Genomic DNA, 20,998 nt, shown 5'->3' on the forward strand with positions numbered 1-20,998 from the left:
CAGGGGACACAGAAAGTCCTCTGCCCTGACCCAGGACAGAATTTAGGAACATAATAGAACTGTAAACAACTCTGAGGTGTTGGTTGGGCTGCAGATGAAATATTGAATATTTCTGATGTTAATGAGACCTTTGAAATGGTTTGGAACTGTTTGGTTCTCACACAGTTCTGCATATAGAACAAGGTAACAGGATTTCCTTTTCAACAAAGACTGGAAGTTGGCTTTTAGTTTTTATGAAAAACATAAACCTCTGAAGCATAATGCATGCAAGATGCAACAAAATTCAGTGGTTTAAAGGGGCGATCTGACAGGAAGCTTTGTTAGCAGCTGTCAGGACAACCCTTGTGGCTTCCTCTCCCACCCCTACCCCCAAATCCCACCTCTGGGCAAAGTGTGTTCATCTGAGGATTAGTCTCCATGGTCACATGACTGGAAAAATATCATCAGTTTGGTTAGTTAGTTAATTGAGGGGGAAACGTTGTTTGATAAAATTGGCAGGTCAAGAGCATTAACCCAGGCAAATATGAGAAATATAGATGATAGTCTGAAAATACAGTTGCTGTTTTCCCAGTTATGTGTACTAAAGAATTTTGAGAATATTGGGCTAATTGGGTCTAGAGACACTCAAATGGCATTTTTAGACTTTTTCCTGCTGCTCCATGATGTCTACACCACAAGCCAGATTGCTAGGGTTTCCTGGAATGTATAATTGCTAATGTTTTTCAAAGAAGAAAAATATTACTCCCACCTCTTCTTATTACAAACTATAGAGCTAATGACCAGTGCCCAGTAATGACTTTCAGGATGGCCTGTGTAATTTTATCTGAAAATACTTGAAATTTTCATCTTAAAATTCTTCAGAATCTTTGTACATGCACACTGTGGTTTGTTGCAGGTTTAGAGAGTTCTGTGGGTTTTGTTCCTAATGGAGAAACAACCTTATAATTTATAGCAGCGTTCGCTAATTAAAATTGTAAGCGTAATTACTATCCATGATACTTATTATTAGCGTGCATTCATAAAGCTCAAAATTCACTTCATCCTTTCATGTACTGAGTAATTAGTTTCTTTGGATGTGTAGCTTTATCATCCCTTTATGTTCCATTTGGAAGAAATCAACAGCCAACCTCCCAGGAGACAGCTTTAAAAAGCTGGAAATATATTGTCCAGCTAGTGCAATGAGACTGATACAATGCAGAAAATATGACTTTTCTTTGGTTTAGTAGACAGCTTTTCCTTGCATTTATTCAGCAAATAACTATTGAGCACATAATGTGTGCTAGGAAACTTGGGGAGACAGAGATAAATCACTCAAGGATTCTGTCCTCAAAGACCTTAAGGTTTCACTGGAAGGGAAATAATATTGTACATATATAATAGTGTACATCAACTATACCTCGATAAAAGATAATAAGTTAAAAAAATAAGATTGTGCATATATATGTGAAATAAACCATGGTGTTGCGTGTAATTAGATACATGGTATAAATGACCATCAGCATTGTCAGAACAGGGAATGACTCTCTTCTCCGCTATATGATCAGCACCTAACATAGTATATTAAAATAGGAGGTTTAATACTTATCTTTTTGGATGATTTAATAAGTGAATAATTGAATGTACTAATTTGTATTCCTTCCAAGGTACATCAGTGGGATATTGAAATTTTTTCCTAATCTGACTTGTTTTTATTGTTTCCAGGTACCTCAGCCAGCATGGCTGTCTCTTTGCCACCCACCCTGGGACTCAATTCCGCCCCAGATGAAATCCAGCACCCACATATTAAATTTTCAGAATGGAAATTTAAGCTATTCAGGGTGAGATCCTTTGAAAAGGCGCCTGAAAATGCTCAAGCGGAAAAGCAAGATTCCTCCAAGGGGAAATCCTCTCTAGAGCAGTCTCCAGCAGTCCTGGACAAGGCTGGTGGTCAGAAATCAGCTCTGACTCAACCGGCATTGAAGCCCCACCCAAAGTTTCTGAAGAAATCCCATGATGACAGGAAAGCAAGAGACAAAGCCATGCACCAAGCCAACCTGCGACATCTCTGCCGCATCTGCGGGAATCCTTTCAAAGCTGATGGGCACAATAGGAGATACCCAGTCCACGGGCCTGTGGATGGTAAAACCCAAGTCCTTTTACGAAAGAAGGAAAAGAGGGCCACGTCCTGGCCAGACCTTATTGCCAAGGTTTTCCGGATCGATGTGAAGGCCGACGTGGACTCGATTCATCCCACTGAGTTCTGCCATAACTGCTGGAGCTTCATGCACAGGAAGTTTAGCAGTGCCCCGTGTGAGGCTTACTCCCCAAGGAATGCAACCATGGAATGGTCCTCCCACACAACATCCTGTGACATCTGCCACACTGCCCGTCAGGGACTCAAGAGGAAGGGTCATCAGCCAAGCGCGCAGCTCAGCAAAAAACTCAGAACTGTGATTGACCGAACTCGAGAAGTCCGTCGGCGCAAGAGGAGAGCCCAGGCCAGGATCAACAACAAGGAACTGATGAAGAAGATCGCCAACTGCAGTAAGATACATCTCAGTACCCAGCTCCTGGCAGTGGACTTCCCGGCGCACTTTGTGAAATCTATCTCCTGCCAAATTTGTGAACACATTCTGGCGGACCCTGTAGAGACCAGCTGTAAGCATGTATTTTGCAGGATCTGCATTCTCAGATGCCTCAAAGTCATGGGAAGCTATTGTCCTTCTTGCCGGTACCCCTGCTTCCCTACTGACCTGGAGAGTCCAGTGAAGTCTTTTCTGAGCATCTTGAATACCCTGATGGTGAAATGTCCAGCCAAAGAGTGCAATGAGGAGGTCAGCTTGGAAAAATATAATCACCATGTCTCAAGCCACAAGGAATCGAAAGAGACTTTCGTGCATATTAATAAAGGGGGCCGGCCCCGCCAGCATCTCCTGTCCCTGACCCGGAGGGCTCAGAAGCACCGTCTGAGGGAGCTCAAGCTGCAAGTCAAGGCTTTCGCTGACAAAGAAGAAGGTGGAGATGTGAAGTCAGTGTGCCTGACCTTGTTCCTGCTGGCTCTGAGGGCAAGGAATGAGCACAGACAAGCCGACGAGCTGGAGGCCATCATGCAGGGACGGGGCTCCGGCCTGCAGCCGGCTGTTTGCTTGGCCATCCGTGTCAACACCTTCCTCAGCTGCAGCCAGTACCACAAGATGTACAGGACTGTGAAGGCCATCACGGGGAGGCAGATTTTCCAGCCTTTGCATGCCCTTCGGACTGCTGAGAAGGCCCTTCTGCCGGGCTACCACCCCTTTGAGTGGCAGCCACCTCTGAAGAACGTGTCTTCCAGCACTGACGTGGGCATTATTGATGGGTTGTCCGGACTGTCCTCCTCTGTGGACGATTACCCGGTGGACACCATCGCCAAGCGCTTCCGCTATGATTCAGCTTTGGTGTCTGCTCTGATGGACATGGAAGAAGACATCCTGGCGGGCATGAGAGACCAAGACTTTGACGACTACCTGAATGGCCCCTTCACTGTAGTGGTGAAGGAGTCTTGTGATGGGATGGGAGACGTGGGCGAGAAGCACGGCAGTGGGCCAGCAGTTCCGGAAAAGGCAGTTCGGTTTTCCTTCACGATCATGAAAATCACCATCGCTCATGGGTCACAGAATGTGAAGGTGTTTGAGGAAGCCAAGCCTAACTCTGAACTGTGTTGCAAGCCCTTGTGCCTCATGCTGGCAGATGAGTCTGACCACGAGACCCTGACGGCCATCCTGAGCCCTCTCATTGCCGAGAGGGAGGCCATGAAGAGCAGCAAATTAATGCTTGAGATGGGAGGCATCCTCCGGACTTTCAAGTTCATCTTTAGGGGCACCGGGTATGATGAGAAACTTGTCCGGGAAGTGGAAGGCCTCGAGGCTTCGGGCTCAGTCTACATTTGTACCCTTTGTGATGCCACCCGCCTGGAAGCCTCTCAAAATCTTGTCTTCCACTCCATCACCAGAAGCCACGTTGATAATCTGGAGCGCTATGAGGTCTGGCGTTCCAACCCATACCACGAGACGGTGGAGGAACTGCGGGACCGGGTGAAGGGGGTCTCGGCCAAACCCTTCATTGAGACGGTCCCTTCCATAGATGCACTCCACTGCGACATCGGCAACGCAGCTGAGTTCTACAAGATTTTCCAGCTGGAGATAGGGGAGGTGTATAAGAACCCCAGTGCCTCCAAAGAGGAGAGGAAAAGATGGCAGGCTGCCTTGGACAAGCACCTCCGGAAGAAGATGAACCTGAAACCAATCATGAGGATGAATGGCAACTTTGCCAGGAAGCTCATGACCAAAGAGACGGTTGAAGCAGTTTGTGAATTAATTCCCTCCGAGGAGAGGCACGAAGCTCTGAGGGAACTAATGGACCTTTATTTGAAGATGAAACCCGTCTGGCGATCATCATGCCCTGCTAAGGAGTGTCCAGAATCCCTCTGCCAGTATAGTTTCAATTCACAGCGTTTTGCTGAGCTCCTCTCTACCAAGTTCAAGTATAGATACGAGGGCAAAATCACCAATTATTTTCACAAAACCCTGGCTCACGTCCCTGAAATTATTGAGAGGGATGGCTCCATTGGGGCCTGGGCAAGCGAGGGAAATGAGTCTGGCAACAAACTGTTCAGGCGCTTCCGGAAAATGAATGCCAGGCAGTCCAAGTACTACGAAATGGAAGATGTCTTGAAACATCACTGGTTGTATACCTCCAAATACCTGCAGAAGTTTATGAATGCTCATAATGCATTGAAAACTTCAGGGTTTACCATAAACTCACAGGGAAGCTTAGGGGACTCATTAAACCTAGAGGACTCTCCAGAACTTCAAGATTCAATGGAATTTTAAGCAGGGCAGCCACTTATGAGTTGGTTTTGCAAATAAATTTTCCTCTGGGTGGCATTGTGACCTTCTCCTGGTACCCTTCACTCCTGCGTATGGGGCTTCACCACCCAAGCGGTGGTAGGTTGGAGAGGCCACAGATGCTGAACCCATGTCAGGAATGGATAACTGGTGAGCTGATTGCTTGAGCCGTTTAGGGAGTTCAGAAAAGCAACAGGAGAAATCAGTTATTTGAAAGCTCAATAGCTGAGAACAGGAGTAACTGCAGGGGACCAGAGATGAACAAAGATATGTGTATGTGTGACCGAGTGACAGGAAAATCAAAGTCAAGGTTGTCAAAGGGCAGCCAGTGAAGGCAGGAAAGGAATTTGACTTGTGGTTTCCATCTACCACCACCTCCCCAGTTATTCTAGTTTATATTGAGATGTGTTTTCTATATCATTTTTGTAGAATTATTTATTTTATAAATTTCACATATTTTGGCTTATTCTACAAGATTCAGGAAAGCTTTTCAGATTTCTCTAATAATAATATCTTACATTTGTATGGCACAATGACCTTGACAATGCTCCTGGTGCATTTTGTCATTTGGTACACTTATGCAGAAATACCCTACATCCAGAATATTTTTGGAAAATCAGTCCTTTTCTGGATTTAAATGATGTCTCTGTTGTAACTCTTGGAGTTTAGGAGATCATCTGGTACCATGGATTTTTCAATTATAAAGTTAGAATAAAACTGTTAGCTGCAGTTGGTTACTAAATCTTGTGATAATACATGTTTACTTAGCGATCAGTAGCCAGGTATGATTTTTATTTTTTACTTTTAATTAATTTAGAATCTCCAAATGCTTTTCCATACAATCTCATAGCCACAGAGGCTATTAAAATCTGGTTTTGTTTACTGTATGAAAACAGATTCAATGTCTTGCTGAAAATTTCTGCCAGGTTTTCTTCATTTGAAACCTGGGTCAATTTTACTAAATCCAGTTTTCATGGAGTTTTTCCCTTGGCAATGTGTTATTTTTTTTTCTATTATGATCAGTTTACTTTCAGTGTATTAAGATTTTTGTAGCAGGATATCTTTGTACTTTTCTCACCTGCTAAGTTTACATGGAGCTTGCTCGTGGTACAGTGGAAGAGTTAACATTTGTAGAGGGTTTTTTTTTTTTTTGTGCCACTTTTAGAATATTTCCACATTCATTTTGCCTCATTTTTCCTTACTACAACTCTGTGGGGTAGGCATTGTTATGATTCTCATTTGGTGGAGAGTTAAATGATTTGCCCAAAGTTACAGGGATAGTACATACCTGATCTGGAATTTGAACTCAGTCCTTTTGTCTCCAAATTCCACGTCGTTCCTACCATGAAAATTAACCACTGTTTTTTGTTTTTTTCTTTTTTTTAATAAGGCAGTAATATAATTTGTTTAGAATCTACAACTAATCACTATAGTTTGTAATCTTGGGATTACATTTCTTGGGGGCAGGAATGGGTGGGTTTTAATTCCTTGGTGTGCTTTGGGCCTTTTGCTAGAAGAAAGAATTGCCAAAATTCCCAAGAGCCTCCCAAACCTCTGGTGGCTCCAGTTTTTGGAAACCGTTGTCTGTATCCTTAGAAATTTGGGAATTGCCAATTGCTGGCAGTTTAGAGCAGGCGTGGGATTTTATATGCTAGTGAGTCATGATGACATGTTAGTGTTAGTTTCTTTTCTTCCTTTGATTTTATTGGCCTTAATTGCCACTCTTCATACAGAGTATATCAAAGAGCTTTGTAATTTGGTTGTCAAACGTGCATCAGTGATATTATCCTAAATGGTATGCATTTGGTGCTTTTACAGGGATTGAACCTGGTATTTTTCCATTTAAAAAATACAGCGTTTTTTCTTGCTTTTTATATATAGAATACATAAATTACAAAGGCATTTGTAATTTAGTTGTCAAAAAGATATACATATTTTAATTTTATTTTTTCTTGAAAATGTTTAAGTTTTGCATTTTGTAAACAAATGGGCTTTGAAGCCATGACTTTCCTTCATCCCATTTAATCCTTACAGCATGTCTCTGCACTAATAAACAGCTAAATTCATGTAATCATCTTACTCCCTGAAGCATGCTGGCACTGGTTTATAGATTTTTTTCCCACTTCTACTACATTGATTGGTGGCAATGTAAATACTTTCCAATATTAAATTCAACTTTTCTAGCATTTAGGAACTATTCTGAATGCATGTGAGTAACAGCATGATTTATAGCACAACACTCCCAATAATCCCTTAATCAGATCACATTTTGATAAACCCCAGGAACATCTGGCTGCAGGAATTTCAATATGTAGAAATGCTGCCTATGGTTGTTTTTGCCCTCACTGGTGAGATTGTAATATACTAGACCCTTGTTTTATATTCAAGTTTTATTTTTGACAATGCCCACTGTAAATGCAGCCACACACTCTAGGGAAATTCACCACACTGAGTGGAGCTTTTTTTTTTTTTTAAGTATAGACTGAGACTTGAGAAGTGCAATGCATTTTTTCCCCATGAAACCTGATTCTACAAGTTCTCCTGCCAACCCACTGAGGTGCACTGCAGGGACCAGTGATAATGGCTGATGAAAATTGATGAATGGTCAGTATGAGGCCAAAAAGTGCTTTGGGATTAATAAATATGTACCAAGAAGCAAGAGAAGGAGGAAAAGATGTCTTTTCCTTCCAGGTGAACTGAAATTTAGTTTTGCCTCAATTTGTTTTCACAAAATATAGGTGATAAAGATTTTTTTGGTTGAGCTTGTGGGTCTCACATTAGATCAAACAGAATTCAAATTACACACAGCTAGGAGGTAGAGTTTGTAAGCACCAGTGGTGGTTGGGAGAATGAATCATCATTTAGATGCAAGTGATTTTTGATTGCAGATATGTATGTGTCTTCAGTTATTGTATGAGAGGTGATACTATTCTTTCAATGTTAAGAGGTTTTTTAATAAGAGTAGGTATTTTGTCCCTATTTTATTTTTTTCATTTAACAATAGTAATCTACATAAATATACCTCATTGGTTTTTGGTGAGATTTTTCTTTTTGTGGAATTGCACTTCACTTTATTTTCATACAAATAATTGTAAAGTTTGTTTACTGGCTTCCAAGACTCTTCTTCTTCTTCTATTTTTTGTGTTTGCTTTAGGAAAACTTCAGGTACCAGGATGCAATGGTTTTATTTGATGATTTGATGCAAAGGACCTGTATTTTCATGTCAAATGATTTCAATTAAAATATGTGTTTCAATACTTATTTTTATATTTTAATATTTTCATTCCTTATTAATGTTATGGTTATTGTGAACAGCTTTATGTTTAAGTATTTGAAATAAAAGTTTAAAATTTGAAAATAGTGAGTATTGTGATTTGTATTCAAATAATAATATTGAGCGCAACATTTTAAAAAATGAAGTAACTTTTTTTTTTGAGGGAAATACAAAATAAATTTGGTGATCTTATAATAAAAAGCAACAGAATGGTGACAATGAGTATAATTTATACTACTATAGGAGAGACAGTTTGGTTCCAGGTACTTAAGGTAAATGTAGGATGTGAAAATGAGTCGTATTTAAACTCCTTTGAGAGTCTGATAAAAATATGACCCTGTTCCCCAGAAAATTCACACATTCATATACCAACATTTTGGTCAGAGTAGTTGACTTGTCCAGGGCCACACAGATAATGGTAGAAGTGAGCTAGAGCCCAGGTTCTTTTGACCAGTTCTTTTCCTAGTGATAACAACAAAAGCAGCAGTAACAACAACAGTAATGATAGCTACCACTGACCGAACAGTGTGGTGGACACTTTGCATATGTTTTTCTCATTGGATCCTTTTGGAGTCAGTACCACTATTTTCTTCATGTTATACATGTGGTCCCTGAAGCTTATCTCAGCCAGAAAATGGCAGAACCACGTCTTGGCAATCTTCCCCCTAGTTCTGTCCATCTTACCTTCATACTAGTCTGTCATCTCCACATCATCCGTGAAATTTCAAGTAACTTAGTGCCACTTTCTGGAAACTTCCAAGCTCCCTCCTACTCAGAACACAGATTTAGCCCGGCTGCTTCCATGCAACCATACCAGTTTTTTTAATATCGAAATATGTTTGTACCTGTAGGTAGGTAGCCTGTTCCCCAAAGGCCCTGTTCCTGCAGCCCTCCCCCCGCCTCGTCCCCCAGGAACTCAGATCCAACAACTAACAAGTTAACTTTTGGCACAGCAGGGAGCCTTAAGGACCTGCTCCAGCACCCTCTTCTTTCACTGATTTTTTTAAAAAACTCCTACTATCCTTGCCTTGTACTATTTTTTCCCAGCTTTATTGAGGTATTATTGACAAATAAAATTGTGTATACTTAAAGTGATGATTTGATATAAATATACATTGTAAAATACTTTTCACAATCAAGTTAATTAGCTCATCCAGTGCCTCACACAGTTACCTCTTGTGCGTGCGGTGAGAACACTTAGGATCTACGCTTTTAACAAATTTTAAGTGTACAAGGCAGTACAGTGTCATTAATAGAGTCACCAAGCTGCACATTAGATCCTCAGAACTTACTCATAACTGAAAGTTTGTACCCTTTGACCAAGTATTTGAACATTACCCCCTGCATTTGCGAATGAAGCATCTCCTCACACTTTAAGGTCCAGCTAATTTCTATATCATTCCCAATACCCCTTGTAACTACTTCAGCCTATTTTTAAAACAAATATTTATAGGATGTCTTCTACGAGCAGGCAACGTGTGCTTGGCACACACCGGAGATATAGTGGTGAACACAGATGGTTTCTGCTCACAAAGAACTGTGTGGAGGTAGACATTGAATCAACTATAAGCCTAGCAAATGCATGACTCCACAGTCTAGTATGTGTTATGAAGGAAAAGTACTAGGTACAATCAAAGTACAGTAAGACAATGGAATATAAACTGGGGAATCAGAGAAGTGTCTAGGAAGAAGGAACCTTTAATGGAGGCTGGTAGGATGAGTGGGGTGAGGGCAGGTGAGAGGTGATAGACCTGGGCCAACTTAGCCTATGGGAAGACTGAGGTGGGAGAGTGATTGGAGATGTTTTAGGAACTGAAGGAAGGTCTGTGTGGTAGAAGCAGATAGAGAGGAAGAGGGTGCTGCATGAGTCTAGAGAATCAGGCAGATGCCTCATCATGTAGGACTCTGCGGTTTGGTAAAGACTTTGGATCCTACCCCAAGTGCAAATGGAAACCATTGAGGAGTTTGAGGCAGGTAACTGTTGCAATCCATGCCACGCCAGGAGAGGGACACAAGTGAAATGCTTTTGGAAGGTATTAAATGTGAAAGGATTTCCAAGATTGAGAAGGTTATGCATATAAATTTAAATGATGGAGTCGCTATTTCAAACATTTTTGACATCGGTTACACACTGCCTGCTAATTCATATGTCTCACTCCCTTAGTTAGGTGACTGTGTCCAACCCTAGGCTGGAGAAGATGCAGGGAGATTCTGCAGTATCCTCAACTTGACAGCCTCACCTGTTCATAAAGTTAGCATTTCTTCCCCTGACATTTTTCCTTGTTTCTCATGGAAATTTCCTTTCCTTCTTGGCTTTCAGAATGAGGTATTAGTTCTCTTAGGAATATATTAGATGGGCTTATCTTAGGGCTATATTAGATGTTTCCTGACAGAATTAGGTTTGGGAAATGGTAAATTCCAAGACAAAAAGCGATATTCTATACTGGAATGGAATTTGGTAGCATATAAATAATTTGGAATTCTTGGCACTGTGGATTAGAATGACTGCCTGTTCTATCTAAATATACCATGATATCCATTCTAATCTTGTGTGAACTCTTTTCACTAGAAAAGAGAATAATTTTAACCCAAGACCTCACCTCGTCTCTTTCTGTGAATTTCACCATACTTTTTGTTCCCAAGTTCTATGAGATGGGATAGTTTGATTGATCAAGATATTTAGAACACAGATTTATTTCCATATCTCATCCTTCATTTATTAAAGACTGGAAAGATAGAAAGACAACTGCAGAAGTGAGTACATTTCAGTTCATATTCAGTGAGCTTAATTCAAGAAACATTTTCAGAGCAACTATAATGTAACAGAAACCATGCTTGGTACTAAGGATATAAAGTTGCTTTCCAGGAGCCCACTGCCAAATAGAGAAGGCAGGCATATAAATGTCATGTAAGTGGATAAATGCTATGAAGACAAACAGTGGGGAAAGAGGGATGGCTTGGCCACAAACGTGAGTGCTTTGCTCTGCTTGGGCTGAAGTCTTCACCGAGAACCTCAAGATTGAATCAAATCTTGAAGGATGGTAATCATTCACCAGGGGAAAGGGTTTGCCAGATGGAAGAAGTTCAGCTTTCATGGGGAATCATGTACAAAATGGGTAAGGGGAGAGGAGGGATGAGCCTAGAGAATCATCCCATATAATACTGAGGCATTTGGATCTTTTTTCCTCATGGGAGATGGGGAATCACAGGAAAGTTTTCACTTATGTGATGTCATTTTGGGATGATTTCTGTGGTCTCAGAACAGTCAGATGATTGGAGGGGCCATGGTGGAGGCAGGGAGAACAAGTCAGGAGGTTGTTTAAACAGTCTAAGCACAAGATAATACAGACAGGGGCAATGAGTCTGCAGAGCATGGAGCTTTGTTTCCACTTTAACAGGACTCTGTTAGTACCCTTCATTATTACTTCAAGGTACTGTGACTTTCATCTGGTTGTTTAAATATATGCTATAAGAGGTATTGGCTTCAAGCTTACCACATCCATTTCCCTTTTCTGGGCACACAGTTAAACTATATTTCCCATTTCCCAGCCCCTTTGCATCTAGGTGGGGACATACAACTAGTTTTTGTTTTTTTGTTTCTTTAATCAGTGGAATGTCAGAGGAAATAATCTATCACTTGCAGTCTGAAACATTTGCACAGGGGTGTGCCTTCTCCATGTTCTTTCTTTTCCTTGTATCTGAAGTCTTCAGGATCCAAGATAAAGATGAAGATGGTAGAGTTGCCAAACAGAAAAAGCCTGATTCCCTGGGACACATCTTGGAGGAATGCCACTCAGATGGATAGCTTAATAAGGGAAACCTGCATTGCAATCTGCTTGAGTGAGAAATAAACTTTGTGACAATTTACTGGTATTTGGGATTTTTTTGTTACCACAGCCAGTGTCAATTATCCTGACTAATACTTATTTTCTTATTCTCATCTATGGGGTCACTCAGAGGTTTGTTGGTTCCATTTATTCTTACATCTCTTACTTATTCAGTTAGTATAATTTATTCACTCTATTTTACTCTAAATATCTATATCAGTGTTAAGCTAGGCAATGAATAAGTCACTTTGACTGCCCATACTGGAATACAGATGCAACTCACTGAAGAATTTAATTCAATTCATTTCAATGACAATTTAAATGCCTACAATATGCCAGGCATTATGCTAAGTACTAGGTATATAGAAATTACAAAGTATCCTATACCTTGGGTTGAGCTGTGGAGTTGGGAGAACAATAGAAACCCCAGATAAGCTTGGGGAAGTCAGGAGCAGAGCGAAGGTGCACCTCACTTTCCTGACAGAGTGGAAGAAGCAAGTGACTTTCAGAGGCAAATGGTGATGAAGTGGTTTAGCCAGAGAAACTTGGGAAGAGGTTCTGTGACCCAGTAAAGGTGCAGGAGCAGGAAGATGTGCCCAGGAGTGGTACAGAAAATAGACAAGTCCTAGATGGTCTCACAGAGAGAACTGTGGCCACTCTGGGAAAGGAAGGGGCAGAAAGATCTCCTCATAATGTGATCCCAGAAGGGACCTGAAAGTGGGAGAGAGAGAGAGAGAGAGGGAGAGAGGGAGAGAAGGAGAGAGGGAGGGAGAGAACGAGCCAGAGAGAGAGAGAGAGCATTCTAGACCTTATAATACCTTGTGGTTAAGGCTGAGGTGCAACCCAGGAGTCATCTTCCAAGCTAACCTCAGGCCAGGTGGGAGTGTGGATGTTGAGAAGCAGCTAGTGAGGCGGGTCAATGACCCTAAGTACCAGATACTTCACCCTCACTCGTTCCTACTCCTGACACCTCAGCATTATATTTCTTCTGGAACTTGGAGAAAAAGTTGGGTGAACACAGAGAACTCTAAATTTATTAAAACTAAATTTCCAACGCACAGGAAAAGGGATGCATAATGTAATGTGAGTTGATGTATAGAAAAATACAGTTTTATTTCTTGTAACTCTGAGTCTATCAGCAGAGATTTGTAAGCATTACAGCTATTAAGGAGGTGATGGGGTTCGGAGGAGGCTACCTGGAGGAGGAGCAGGTGTCTGAACTGGGATGTAAAGAGTGGATAGGAGTGGGCCAGATGGACTAGGGTATTGGCAGGTGCTATAAAGTGCAGGAGGGCAAGTGTGCTCTGCAGAAGGAATGGGTTGCCCCAAGGCCCTGAGTACCCGTGAAACAACTAGGGCTGCTCACCAGAAATGTTATCAGTTCAGCATTTTTGGAGACTGAGCACAAAGGGTGAAGAGAGTAGTAAAACAGAGAGGTAAGCAGTAGGGGACAGGTCAACATGATAGGAATGAAATTGTATGTGGTTTTATTGTACTGATGAAAAACTGGGGGCCCCTGCCCTGCTCACCCCTCCATGCTTATGCCACTCCATGCTCCCCTTGTTTACTATGTGTTCCCCAGACTGGTGTTCTTTCAGTTTCTCTAACGTGACAAGCTTCATCTCACCCTTTAGACTAACTACTCCTTTTCCACTATGCTTTCCCTCCTCCTAACACATTGAACTCATTTGTACTTGTAGATGAGTAGAGTCCCTTAAAATAGTCACTCTGGAAAGCCATATACTTATTTATTGATATTATTCTTGTGTAAAGCGTTTTGGGACTTACCTTTAGGACCTATTTGTGAGGTATATCAGAAAACCCATTTTGTTATCTCAGACTTCATTTTTGGGCCTAAAGTGCCAATAATACTGAGAGTTACACCCTACTAGACTTTGGACATTTGTCTGTTTCCAGAAACCAAATCCATCTCTAACTATTGAGTATCTTCAAAGGAATGAAACATAGGCTCTGACGGTGATTGAAAAGTGAGTCCTAGAAATGTTTTCGGCAAAAGCATTATATCATTGGGATAAGTGAATACTCTTCTAATGTGGTTCATTTGAAAGTTTGCATGTGCTTAGTAGAAAAGAAACCTTCTTATCTTAAAATCACATCTGGTGGACTCATTGGTGAGATGACTTAAAAGACCTATTTTTACAAAAATTTATGGTAAGTAAAACCAAAGTACTTGCTCTTGACACACACACACACACACACACACAAAAACAGCTATGCTAATGAGATCTGAGCTTGACTGTAGAACCCAGTGAGTTTATAATTGAATCACTCAGATTACCATATGTTGATCTCACTGATTACAAAACAAATATGGGTAATTATTTTTTAGCCACTTGGTCACTGAAGACAAGTCAAGATAAGAGAACGTATATAGTACTTGAGGGAATAACCCTTTTGAACCCTGTGGAGGATATCTCAGTTCCAACTTGTGCTACTTTCTACTAACAGATAAAAAATAAAACAGAGAGCTCCTGAGAAAATTAAACAGTATCATTTTGCCTGCAACTACAAATGTTAATAATTGAAATAAATCAATATAGACAGAAGACATTTTCATATTTTATTAGTTTTATATAGGTGATGGAAACAACAAAAATCAAAACAATGGTACAGCAAATTATTCAAAAGGTATATACATCAAGCAACATTACTGAAACAAAGTGAAAATGCTTTAATTTTTTCAAATTAATTTCAGTATCTCAAACATGGAACTATTAGCAGAAGAACTTCTGTTCCAGGATTTCATCTCCTGTATGGTTCATATTTCCCCTAAATTTGGCAATAAGAACTTATACACTGTGGACTCTTAGTGAAAACTGATGAATAAGAGGCTATGGTTTAAGCTCTTAGGATAAAGTGAAATGCTTTTCCAGAAAAATATTCCAGGAGGGAAGACATTTGTATCTAAGGTCATCTAATTATCAATTGATATTGTGAAGCCTCAAAATTAACAGTCCTTTTAATTTCAATTCTAGCAAGTATCTAATTGAACCTTAGCAAGCTCACTGATTTTATAACTTTCGTTGGCAGCAAACTCCACATATTAACTAGACTCATAAACACACGTACATTTCTTTTTTTCTCTTTTAAAATCATCTACCTGTTAACTTTATCAAATTCTCTAAACTTTTATTATTTGGGTAAGTAATCAATATTACTTGGGGAAATAACCTCTCCATGAGATTTATTTGGTGGTTCTTTCTTAGTGCCCTGTTTCAGAGAGCTAAGAAGCAGTGGACTGCAGTTTTCATTCAATATCTCAAAGAATTGGTTCAAGTGCCTAGCTTTGGTTCATCATCTGTGGACCATATGATGGGGAGGGGGAGATCCTTTGAAGAAAGTGCATGTGGATAGTTTGATAAAATGTAACAAACGATGTAGATTCTTTTTCTCTTCCTTCATGTCAATGGAGATTATTTATTTCTTCCTATCTATCTATCTATCTATCTATCTATCTATCTATCTATCTACCTAGCTACCTAGCTCCTCATAGCGTTTTCTGTACATGGGCATAGTCAAGTGGCCATCTTAGAGGTGTACAAAGAACATTTGTGTGGGATACAGGTGATTCAGTTTTAGTTTTTGGTCAACTACCAAACTGCTATAGTTCACAAAATAATTCATTTAATTTCTTTGAGTGTTAGTTTCTTTACTGGTTAAATTTGTTTTAACTGCTCTATGGATTATTTGTTATCAAAAGTCCTATAAGGGATATAAGCATACCTCGATTATTATTACTGCTTCTGTGTTTAAGATTCCTTGAATAAAAAATTCAGATAAATTCTCATTAAGATAACTGAGTAAAATATTTTCAAAATATAGATTATAGGTCCTGTATAGGTCTAAATACAATGACTGTAGTTAGAATTGTATTATAAGCACTTTTCCCTGGCACTTCATTTGTATAACTAAAAGAAAACATTAGACATTTTCAGTAAACAAAAATAGGGACATAAATTTTATCATTGTTATGATTCTTTAAAATAGGTTTAAAAATTTGACGCACTTGAATCTGAAAGGCTCTTGTTGAACTAATCAAACAACCTTCTAAGAAAGGATTTCTTGGCAGGAGTAATAATTTTCCCAGAACCCTTTTTGTGGAGGGATTTCAGTGGAGGCTTTTTTAAGGGTAGAACTCTTTTGGGGGTTTGCAGTGCTCTTGCTATCTCCACATGCTCATTGCAGTAATATTTGTTGCTTCCTTCTGACAGATGGATGAGTGTGCTTTCTGCCAGATCCATACACTGGGCATGGACCCAATGCCCATCTCCATGAGAGCAGTAAATCATGGCAGGTTTGTTGAGCTCAGTTGAATAAAATGGTACCCAAGTGTTGATATCCACATCACAAGTAGGGCAGCATGTAATCCAATAGCCCGTTTCAGACTCATCTTCTTCATCATCTTCATTATAGGTGTCAAATTCATCATCACCATCAAAACTATTTGCTTCTGCACTGAAACAAAATTCTTCTGAGTCTTCAAAGGGAGTGGAGTCCCCTGGGTCTTCTGTTGATGTCTGACTATTTGTGAATGTTTTCTGATCTTCATTCACATCGTCTTCAGCACATTTCAACATATAGAAATAGAATGCTTCTGAAACAACCTGTTTATTGTCTCCTGGTATGCCGAGGAAAATAGTTCCATTTCCCATGTCGCTTCCAAACCATATCTTGCTGTGCTTAATATCTGGGGTCCAATCTGGGGTTTCCATCTCACGAATTTCCATCTTGTTGTCCTCGAAAGAGATGATGTTGCAGACCATTCTTTTTTGATTTTCAAGCTGATAGCCACCAATGATAACAAATTCATCATTGCTTATTTGAGTCAGGATTGCACTGGAGACAGAGATTCCTCCTGGCATGACTGTGCAATTCACAGCTGGGCTACCCAGAGGGAGATCAACCCTTATTCTGTATAGATTGGCAGGGCGGATGTTATTGGCAAGTGAATGGCCTCCTAAAATATAAACGGTATCATTTCTGGCAATGGAGACGTGAAAAGATAGCCCATCCTGAAGTTCTGGAAGAATGTATGACGTAGAGCACCCAAATTCAAAATCCACCAAGAAAACATGGGGCAGGCAGTCAGCTACACTGTTCCATTTTTCTGTGGTTCTTTGGGCAGAAGGTATGTATGACCGTCCTCCAAAGAGAACACCCACACTTTTTCCACGACTATACACTACATCAATGGAATGACCATACCTGCCTTCAGGAACATCTCCTACCAAGTCTTTCTCTGTGCAGCGAAAAGTAACTTTTTTGTTGTTCTTGCAAACAACAGACATGATATAAATCTTATCTGAAAGCTCGTTGTTTGGTGTTTTCCCTCCATGGATGATGTACTGATGATTTTCAGACTCTAAGTTGCCTTTGAATGTGCAAGTGGCTGGATAACGAAGAGGAGGAAGGTAGCAGGAATCCTTAGAGAAAACTGCAGGCTTCAGTTTGAGATGGTTATGCTTTACATCAAAATGGAAAACTCCAGTGGGGCAGGACCTTTTGGGCCAGCCTTTTTGGCCAAAGAAGAAAACTTGCCCATCAAAATTCATTAATGAGAAGCCTGGTTGAATTAAGGCTATGTTATTACCGACTGTTACCATTTGTAGTGACATATTTTCTGATCGTGGATAGATCTTTTACCTGAAAGAATTACAAAATTTTTTTTGTCTTACTACATCCCTTCATATAAAATCACTGTGTTTAGATCCCCTCACACGTAAGAAGCATGTTTAAAAAAGAGCTGTCCCACAAGCTCGTAGTGGCCTGAATTCGCAAAATAGCAAAAATTCAGGCAGCTAGGTAAGCAAAGAGAAACAGAACCTTCCAGCTTAATACCATTCAAGAAGCTGGGACCTATTTTAGACATGGACTAGCGTCCCTTAGACTTCTGGGAATTGTAGTCCTTTTCCCTTAAAGATTCACCGCTTGTCAGCAGAAAGAACTACATTTCCCAGGAATCCGTTCTCTATGGGATGTGTGGCTACGATAGTTTGTCTCTGTGGCTCCGCGAGCGGAGTCTGTCCGAATAAAGACGCCAATAATGCGAAGTGACTAGATGGGAGCCAAGACGTAAAACTAGGGAAGAAGAGGTGAGAATGGCTGACTCAGACCCAATACCCGGGTTACGGGAAAGCTGCGGCACCGGGAGCTGCGTCTGGTTACCCCCGCCCGGGTGTTGTTGGAGCCTCTCCTGGGGACTCTTATTAACAAGTGACCCAGTAGGAAGCAGGGCTGCTTGTGCCCAGAGCGGGGTTGCCTGGAAACCGCAGCCCGAAGAGACTCCCGGCCCAGGTGTCCTCACGGACTTCTTTGGAGCTTTGGAGCTCGACTCAAAATTGCACCCCCGGGTCTCCTTAGGTTAATGGGGCGGGGGTTTGAGGGGGGCACAGAGAATAAAAAGCTATGACTATTTTGCGGAACCGAAAGGTTAGTCTCTGAATACCTGGAGTGCAGGGGAGAATTTACCTGATAATGGTTTTTTACCACTCCTGTATTTAGTCATGGAAATACAGTAATGAGACTTTAGCGGATACCACGCCAAAGGCCATTTGTTTTCTCAGCTGCTCTTGCTCCGGTTTTTAGAGTTCTTTTAGGGATGCAGAGAAGTTTCCTAAACACCTCTCCTTCTCCCTTCCTCCCCCCGCCCCCACTCCTCCCTCTTTTTGGATAAGAAAATAGAGTTAGTGGCTGTTATTTCAGATCTCTCTTTCCAGCCCCAGAACCTTGGAAGTAATTAGTAATTCTGTTGTAAGCAGGCATTAAGCAAAGAGGTACCAGAATTATTCAGAATGTAATATTTGTATGATTTTTTAAAACAGGTATTTACTAGATGGAGTAAGCTTGATAAATTTTAATTTTTAGAAAAATTATTACTTACCTTGGAGAGATGTCAGGAGCCTTAATGGGAAATGCACGCCCTGTTTGCAGAGTGAGGTCCTAGGCACTAAAGATTAAAGGAAACAAAATAGCACAGATTCCTTGACTTTTAAGAATAAATTGTTAATATGCTTCAAAAACAGTATAAAACAGTGTCTAAGAGTATGGACTCTGAAGGCTGACTGGATTCAAATCCTGGCTTTGTCACTTACTGTGTGACCTTGGGAAAGTAATTTAACCGGTTTGTGTCTCGGTTTCCTCATTTGTAAAATGAAATAATAATTTTACCGACCTTACAGGTTGATGTAAGTTGTGACTAGTAAGTTAATACATGCAAAGCACTTAGGACAGGGCTTTGTACACTGTAGGTCATAGCTGTGACGATTATGCTTGAACTTATAAAAAGTAAGGTTGTTAATGCACAGTTACCTGCCAGTCGTGGCAGATGATGTTTATGATGTTGGAGATGATTAGAAGGGCTTTAGGATCTGGGAATCTGGTTAGTGGGTGTAGACTGATAATTTTTTAGACTAGTGAGAATTGGATAAACATATACAACAGAGGAATTGCTGGTGGGTTCAGTTTAAATAACAGGAAATATTTCATTCTTCTTGTTACCCTTTCTCTAACCCTTCATTAAATATGCAGACTCTGAAGTTGGAATGTCTGAGTCCAAATTTGGGCTCTAAAAGTTATTTGCTGTGTAACTATCTTGGGCAAGTTTTTTGTCTCTTTTTTTATCTGCAAAATGGGGATAATATTAGTACCTATTCATTGAGTTATTTTTGAGAATAAATGGAATGACACATGTAAATCACATAGCACATATGTGATCATATGTGCTGGCACATAGTAAGTATTGAATAAATGTTAATTGATGCTGTAATTTATTTTTATTCCCCCTGCAAAGGTTGTTTGGACCGTGTGGAGTTTATGGTCAGTCTAATGAGATCTTGGTGGGGCTTTTTGCCTTGAAGATCAGGTGTAATTAATTGCTAATTATTCTCTTCTACTTATGTTTAGCTTACTTGGGAGACTCCTCAAGGTGTGATATTTTAATAATCATCTTGTGGGTTATTAAACCAAGTGAGGAACTGGTGAATGAGAAGGATTATTACTAAGGTTATGAAAGCAAGCCTTTTTCTTCCTCAGACCATGGTGGTTTGTTGGTTCAGCAACTTGCCTTGCTTATGAAATAACCTGGGCAAGTGTTTTATTTACTCGTGGCCTATCCAGGTATACATGAGAGAAGGCATCTGTGCAACTAAGAAAATGCTCTCCATAGGAACTGAAAGGAAATACTGTTGGCGCTCAATTTAGTAAAGGAAAACCATATGTGATTACACTCAGCATGATGTGTGATGATTTTTAGAGTTGCTCACTTTTGGGCTGAGGGAGCACCAAAGCCTGCTTGTTGTAAACACCAGTGAAGACCATTATTGGGATAGAAAGCAAGCTCTGCAGAGGTAATGGGTACCAGACCCCAAGGGGTGACCATACAACAAGAACACTTTCTTTTAAATGGAAAATTAAAAAAAAAAAAGTTTTCACTGTAGCCTATTGGCTTCATTTTAAAGTTCATAGGGATTTTGGCTTCTCATAAGTGAAAACACGGTTATTGTAGATTAAACAGAAATATTTTCTTGGGCAAGACATAAGGAATACTACCCCTTTTTGTAGCTTATTTTGGGTCCCCAAAGATTTCTGACCTGTTCTCCCTTTGGTGCCCTGCTATTTGGCTCACCTCATAATTTCAGGGCCCTAAAAATAGTGGTAAAGTTGATTACTGTTAAGATGAATTACCTCTTCATGTAACACAGTTCAAGAATCTGTGTATTTAATTTTTAGGTTATTCATTTTAAACTATGGCCAGATGACTTATGTATTTAAAGAATGAACAAGAACATTGAAAGTGTTTTCACATTATTTTGCCATACTTGTTTAGTTTTTGCAATTTTGCTTTGCTAACTTAAATATGTCTTCACAGGAATAGACTATAGTATATTTTCCACAGTTTTACTATGACTCTATTCATCACATCTTGGTTTTTAAATGAGTTTTTAAAAGGTGACACTAGAACTAAAATAATCTACTGAAGTGGTTTTCTTTAAATAAGCCAGATAAACACAGGCAGA

The 20,998-nt window shown here is 40.2% G+C and overlaps 3 protein-coding genes across 4 annotated transcripts in view; 2 read left to right on the forward strand and 1 right to left on the reverse strand.

Moving 5' to 3' along the window:
• Positions 1-4,847, forward strand: part of RAG1 (recombination activating 1) — a 77,829-nt gene extending 72,982 nt beyond the window's left edge. Inside the window, exon 2 of the mRNA XM_059931402.1 lies at positions 1,702-4,847. Coding sequence (XP_059787385.1) covers positions 1,702-4,847 — 3,146 coding nt within the window. The remainder of the gene's footprint in view (positions 1-1,701) is intronic.
• An 11,168-nt stretch (positions 4,848-16,015) lies between these two features.
• Positions 16,016-17,599, reverse strand: RAG2 (recombination activating 2). The gene has a single exon (XM_059929648.1). It carries the CDS (start codon positions 17,597-17,599, stop codon positions 16,016-16,018), a length of 1,584 nt encoding a protein of 527 aa, XP_059785631.1.
• A 354-nt stretch (positions 17,600-17,953) lies between these two features.
• The window catches only part of IFTAP (intraflagellar transport associated protein), a 60,866-nt gene continuing 57,821 nt past the window's right edge, over positions 17,954-20,998 (forward strand). For both annotated transcript variants that reach the window (XM_059929651.1, XM_059929652.1), the window contains exon 1: positions 17,954-18,076. The gene's annotated coding sequence lies outside the window, so the exon portion shown is untranslated. The remainder of the gene's footprint in view (positions 18,077-20,998) is intronic.

This window comes from Balaenoptera ricei, chromosome 8 (genome assembly GCF_028023285.1).
Source record: "Balaenoptera ricei isolate mBalRic1 chromosome 8, mBalRic1.hap2, whole genome shotgun sequence".
Taxonomy (NCBI): domain Eukaryota; kingdom Metazoa; phylum Chordata; class Mammalia; order Artiodactyla; family Balaenopteridae; genus Balaenoptera; species Balaenoptera ricei.

Excerpts from the sequence above, each read along its gene's own strand:
- RAG2 (XM_059929648.1), bottom strand. The coding sequence starts at position 17,599 with ATGTCACTACAAATGGTAACAGTCGGTAATAACATAGCCTTAATTCAA.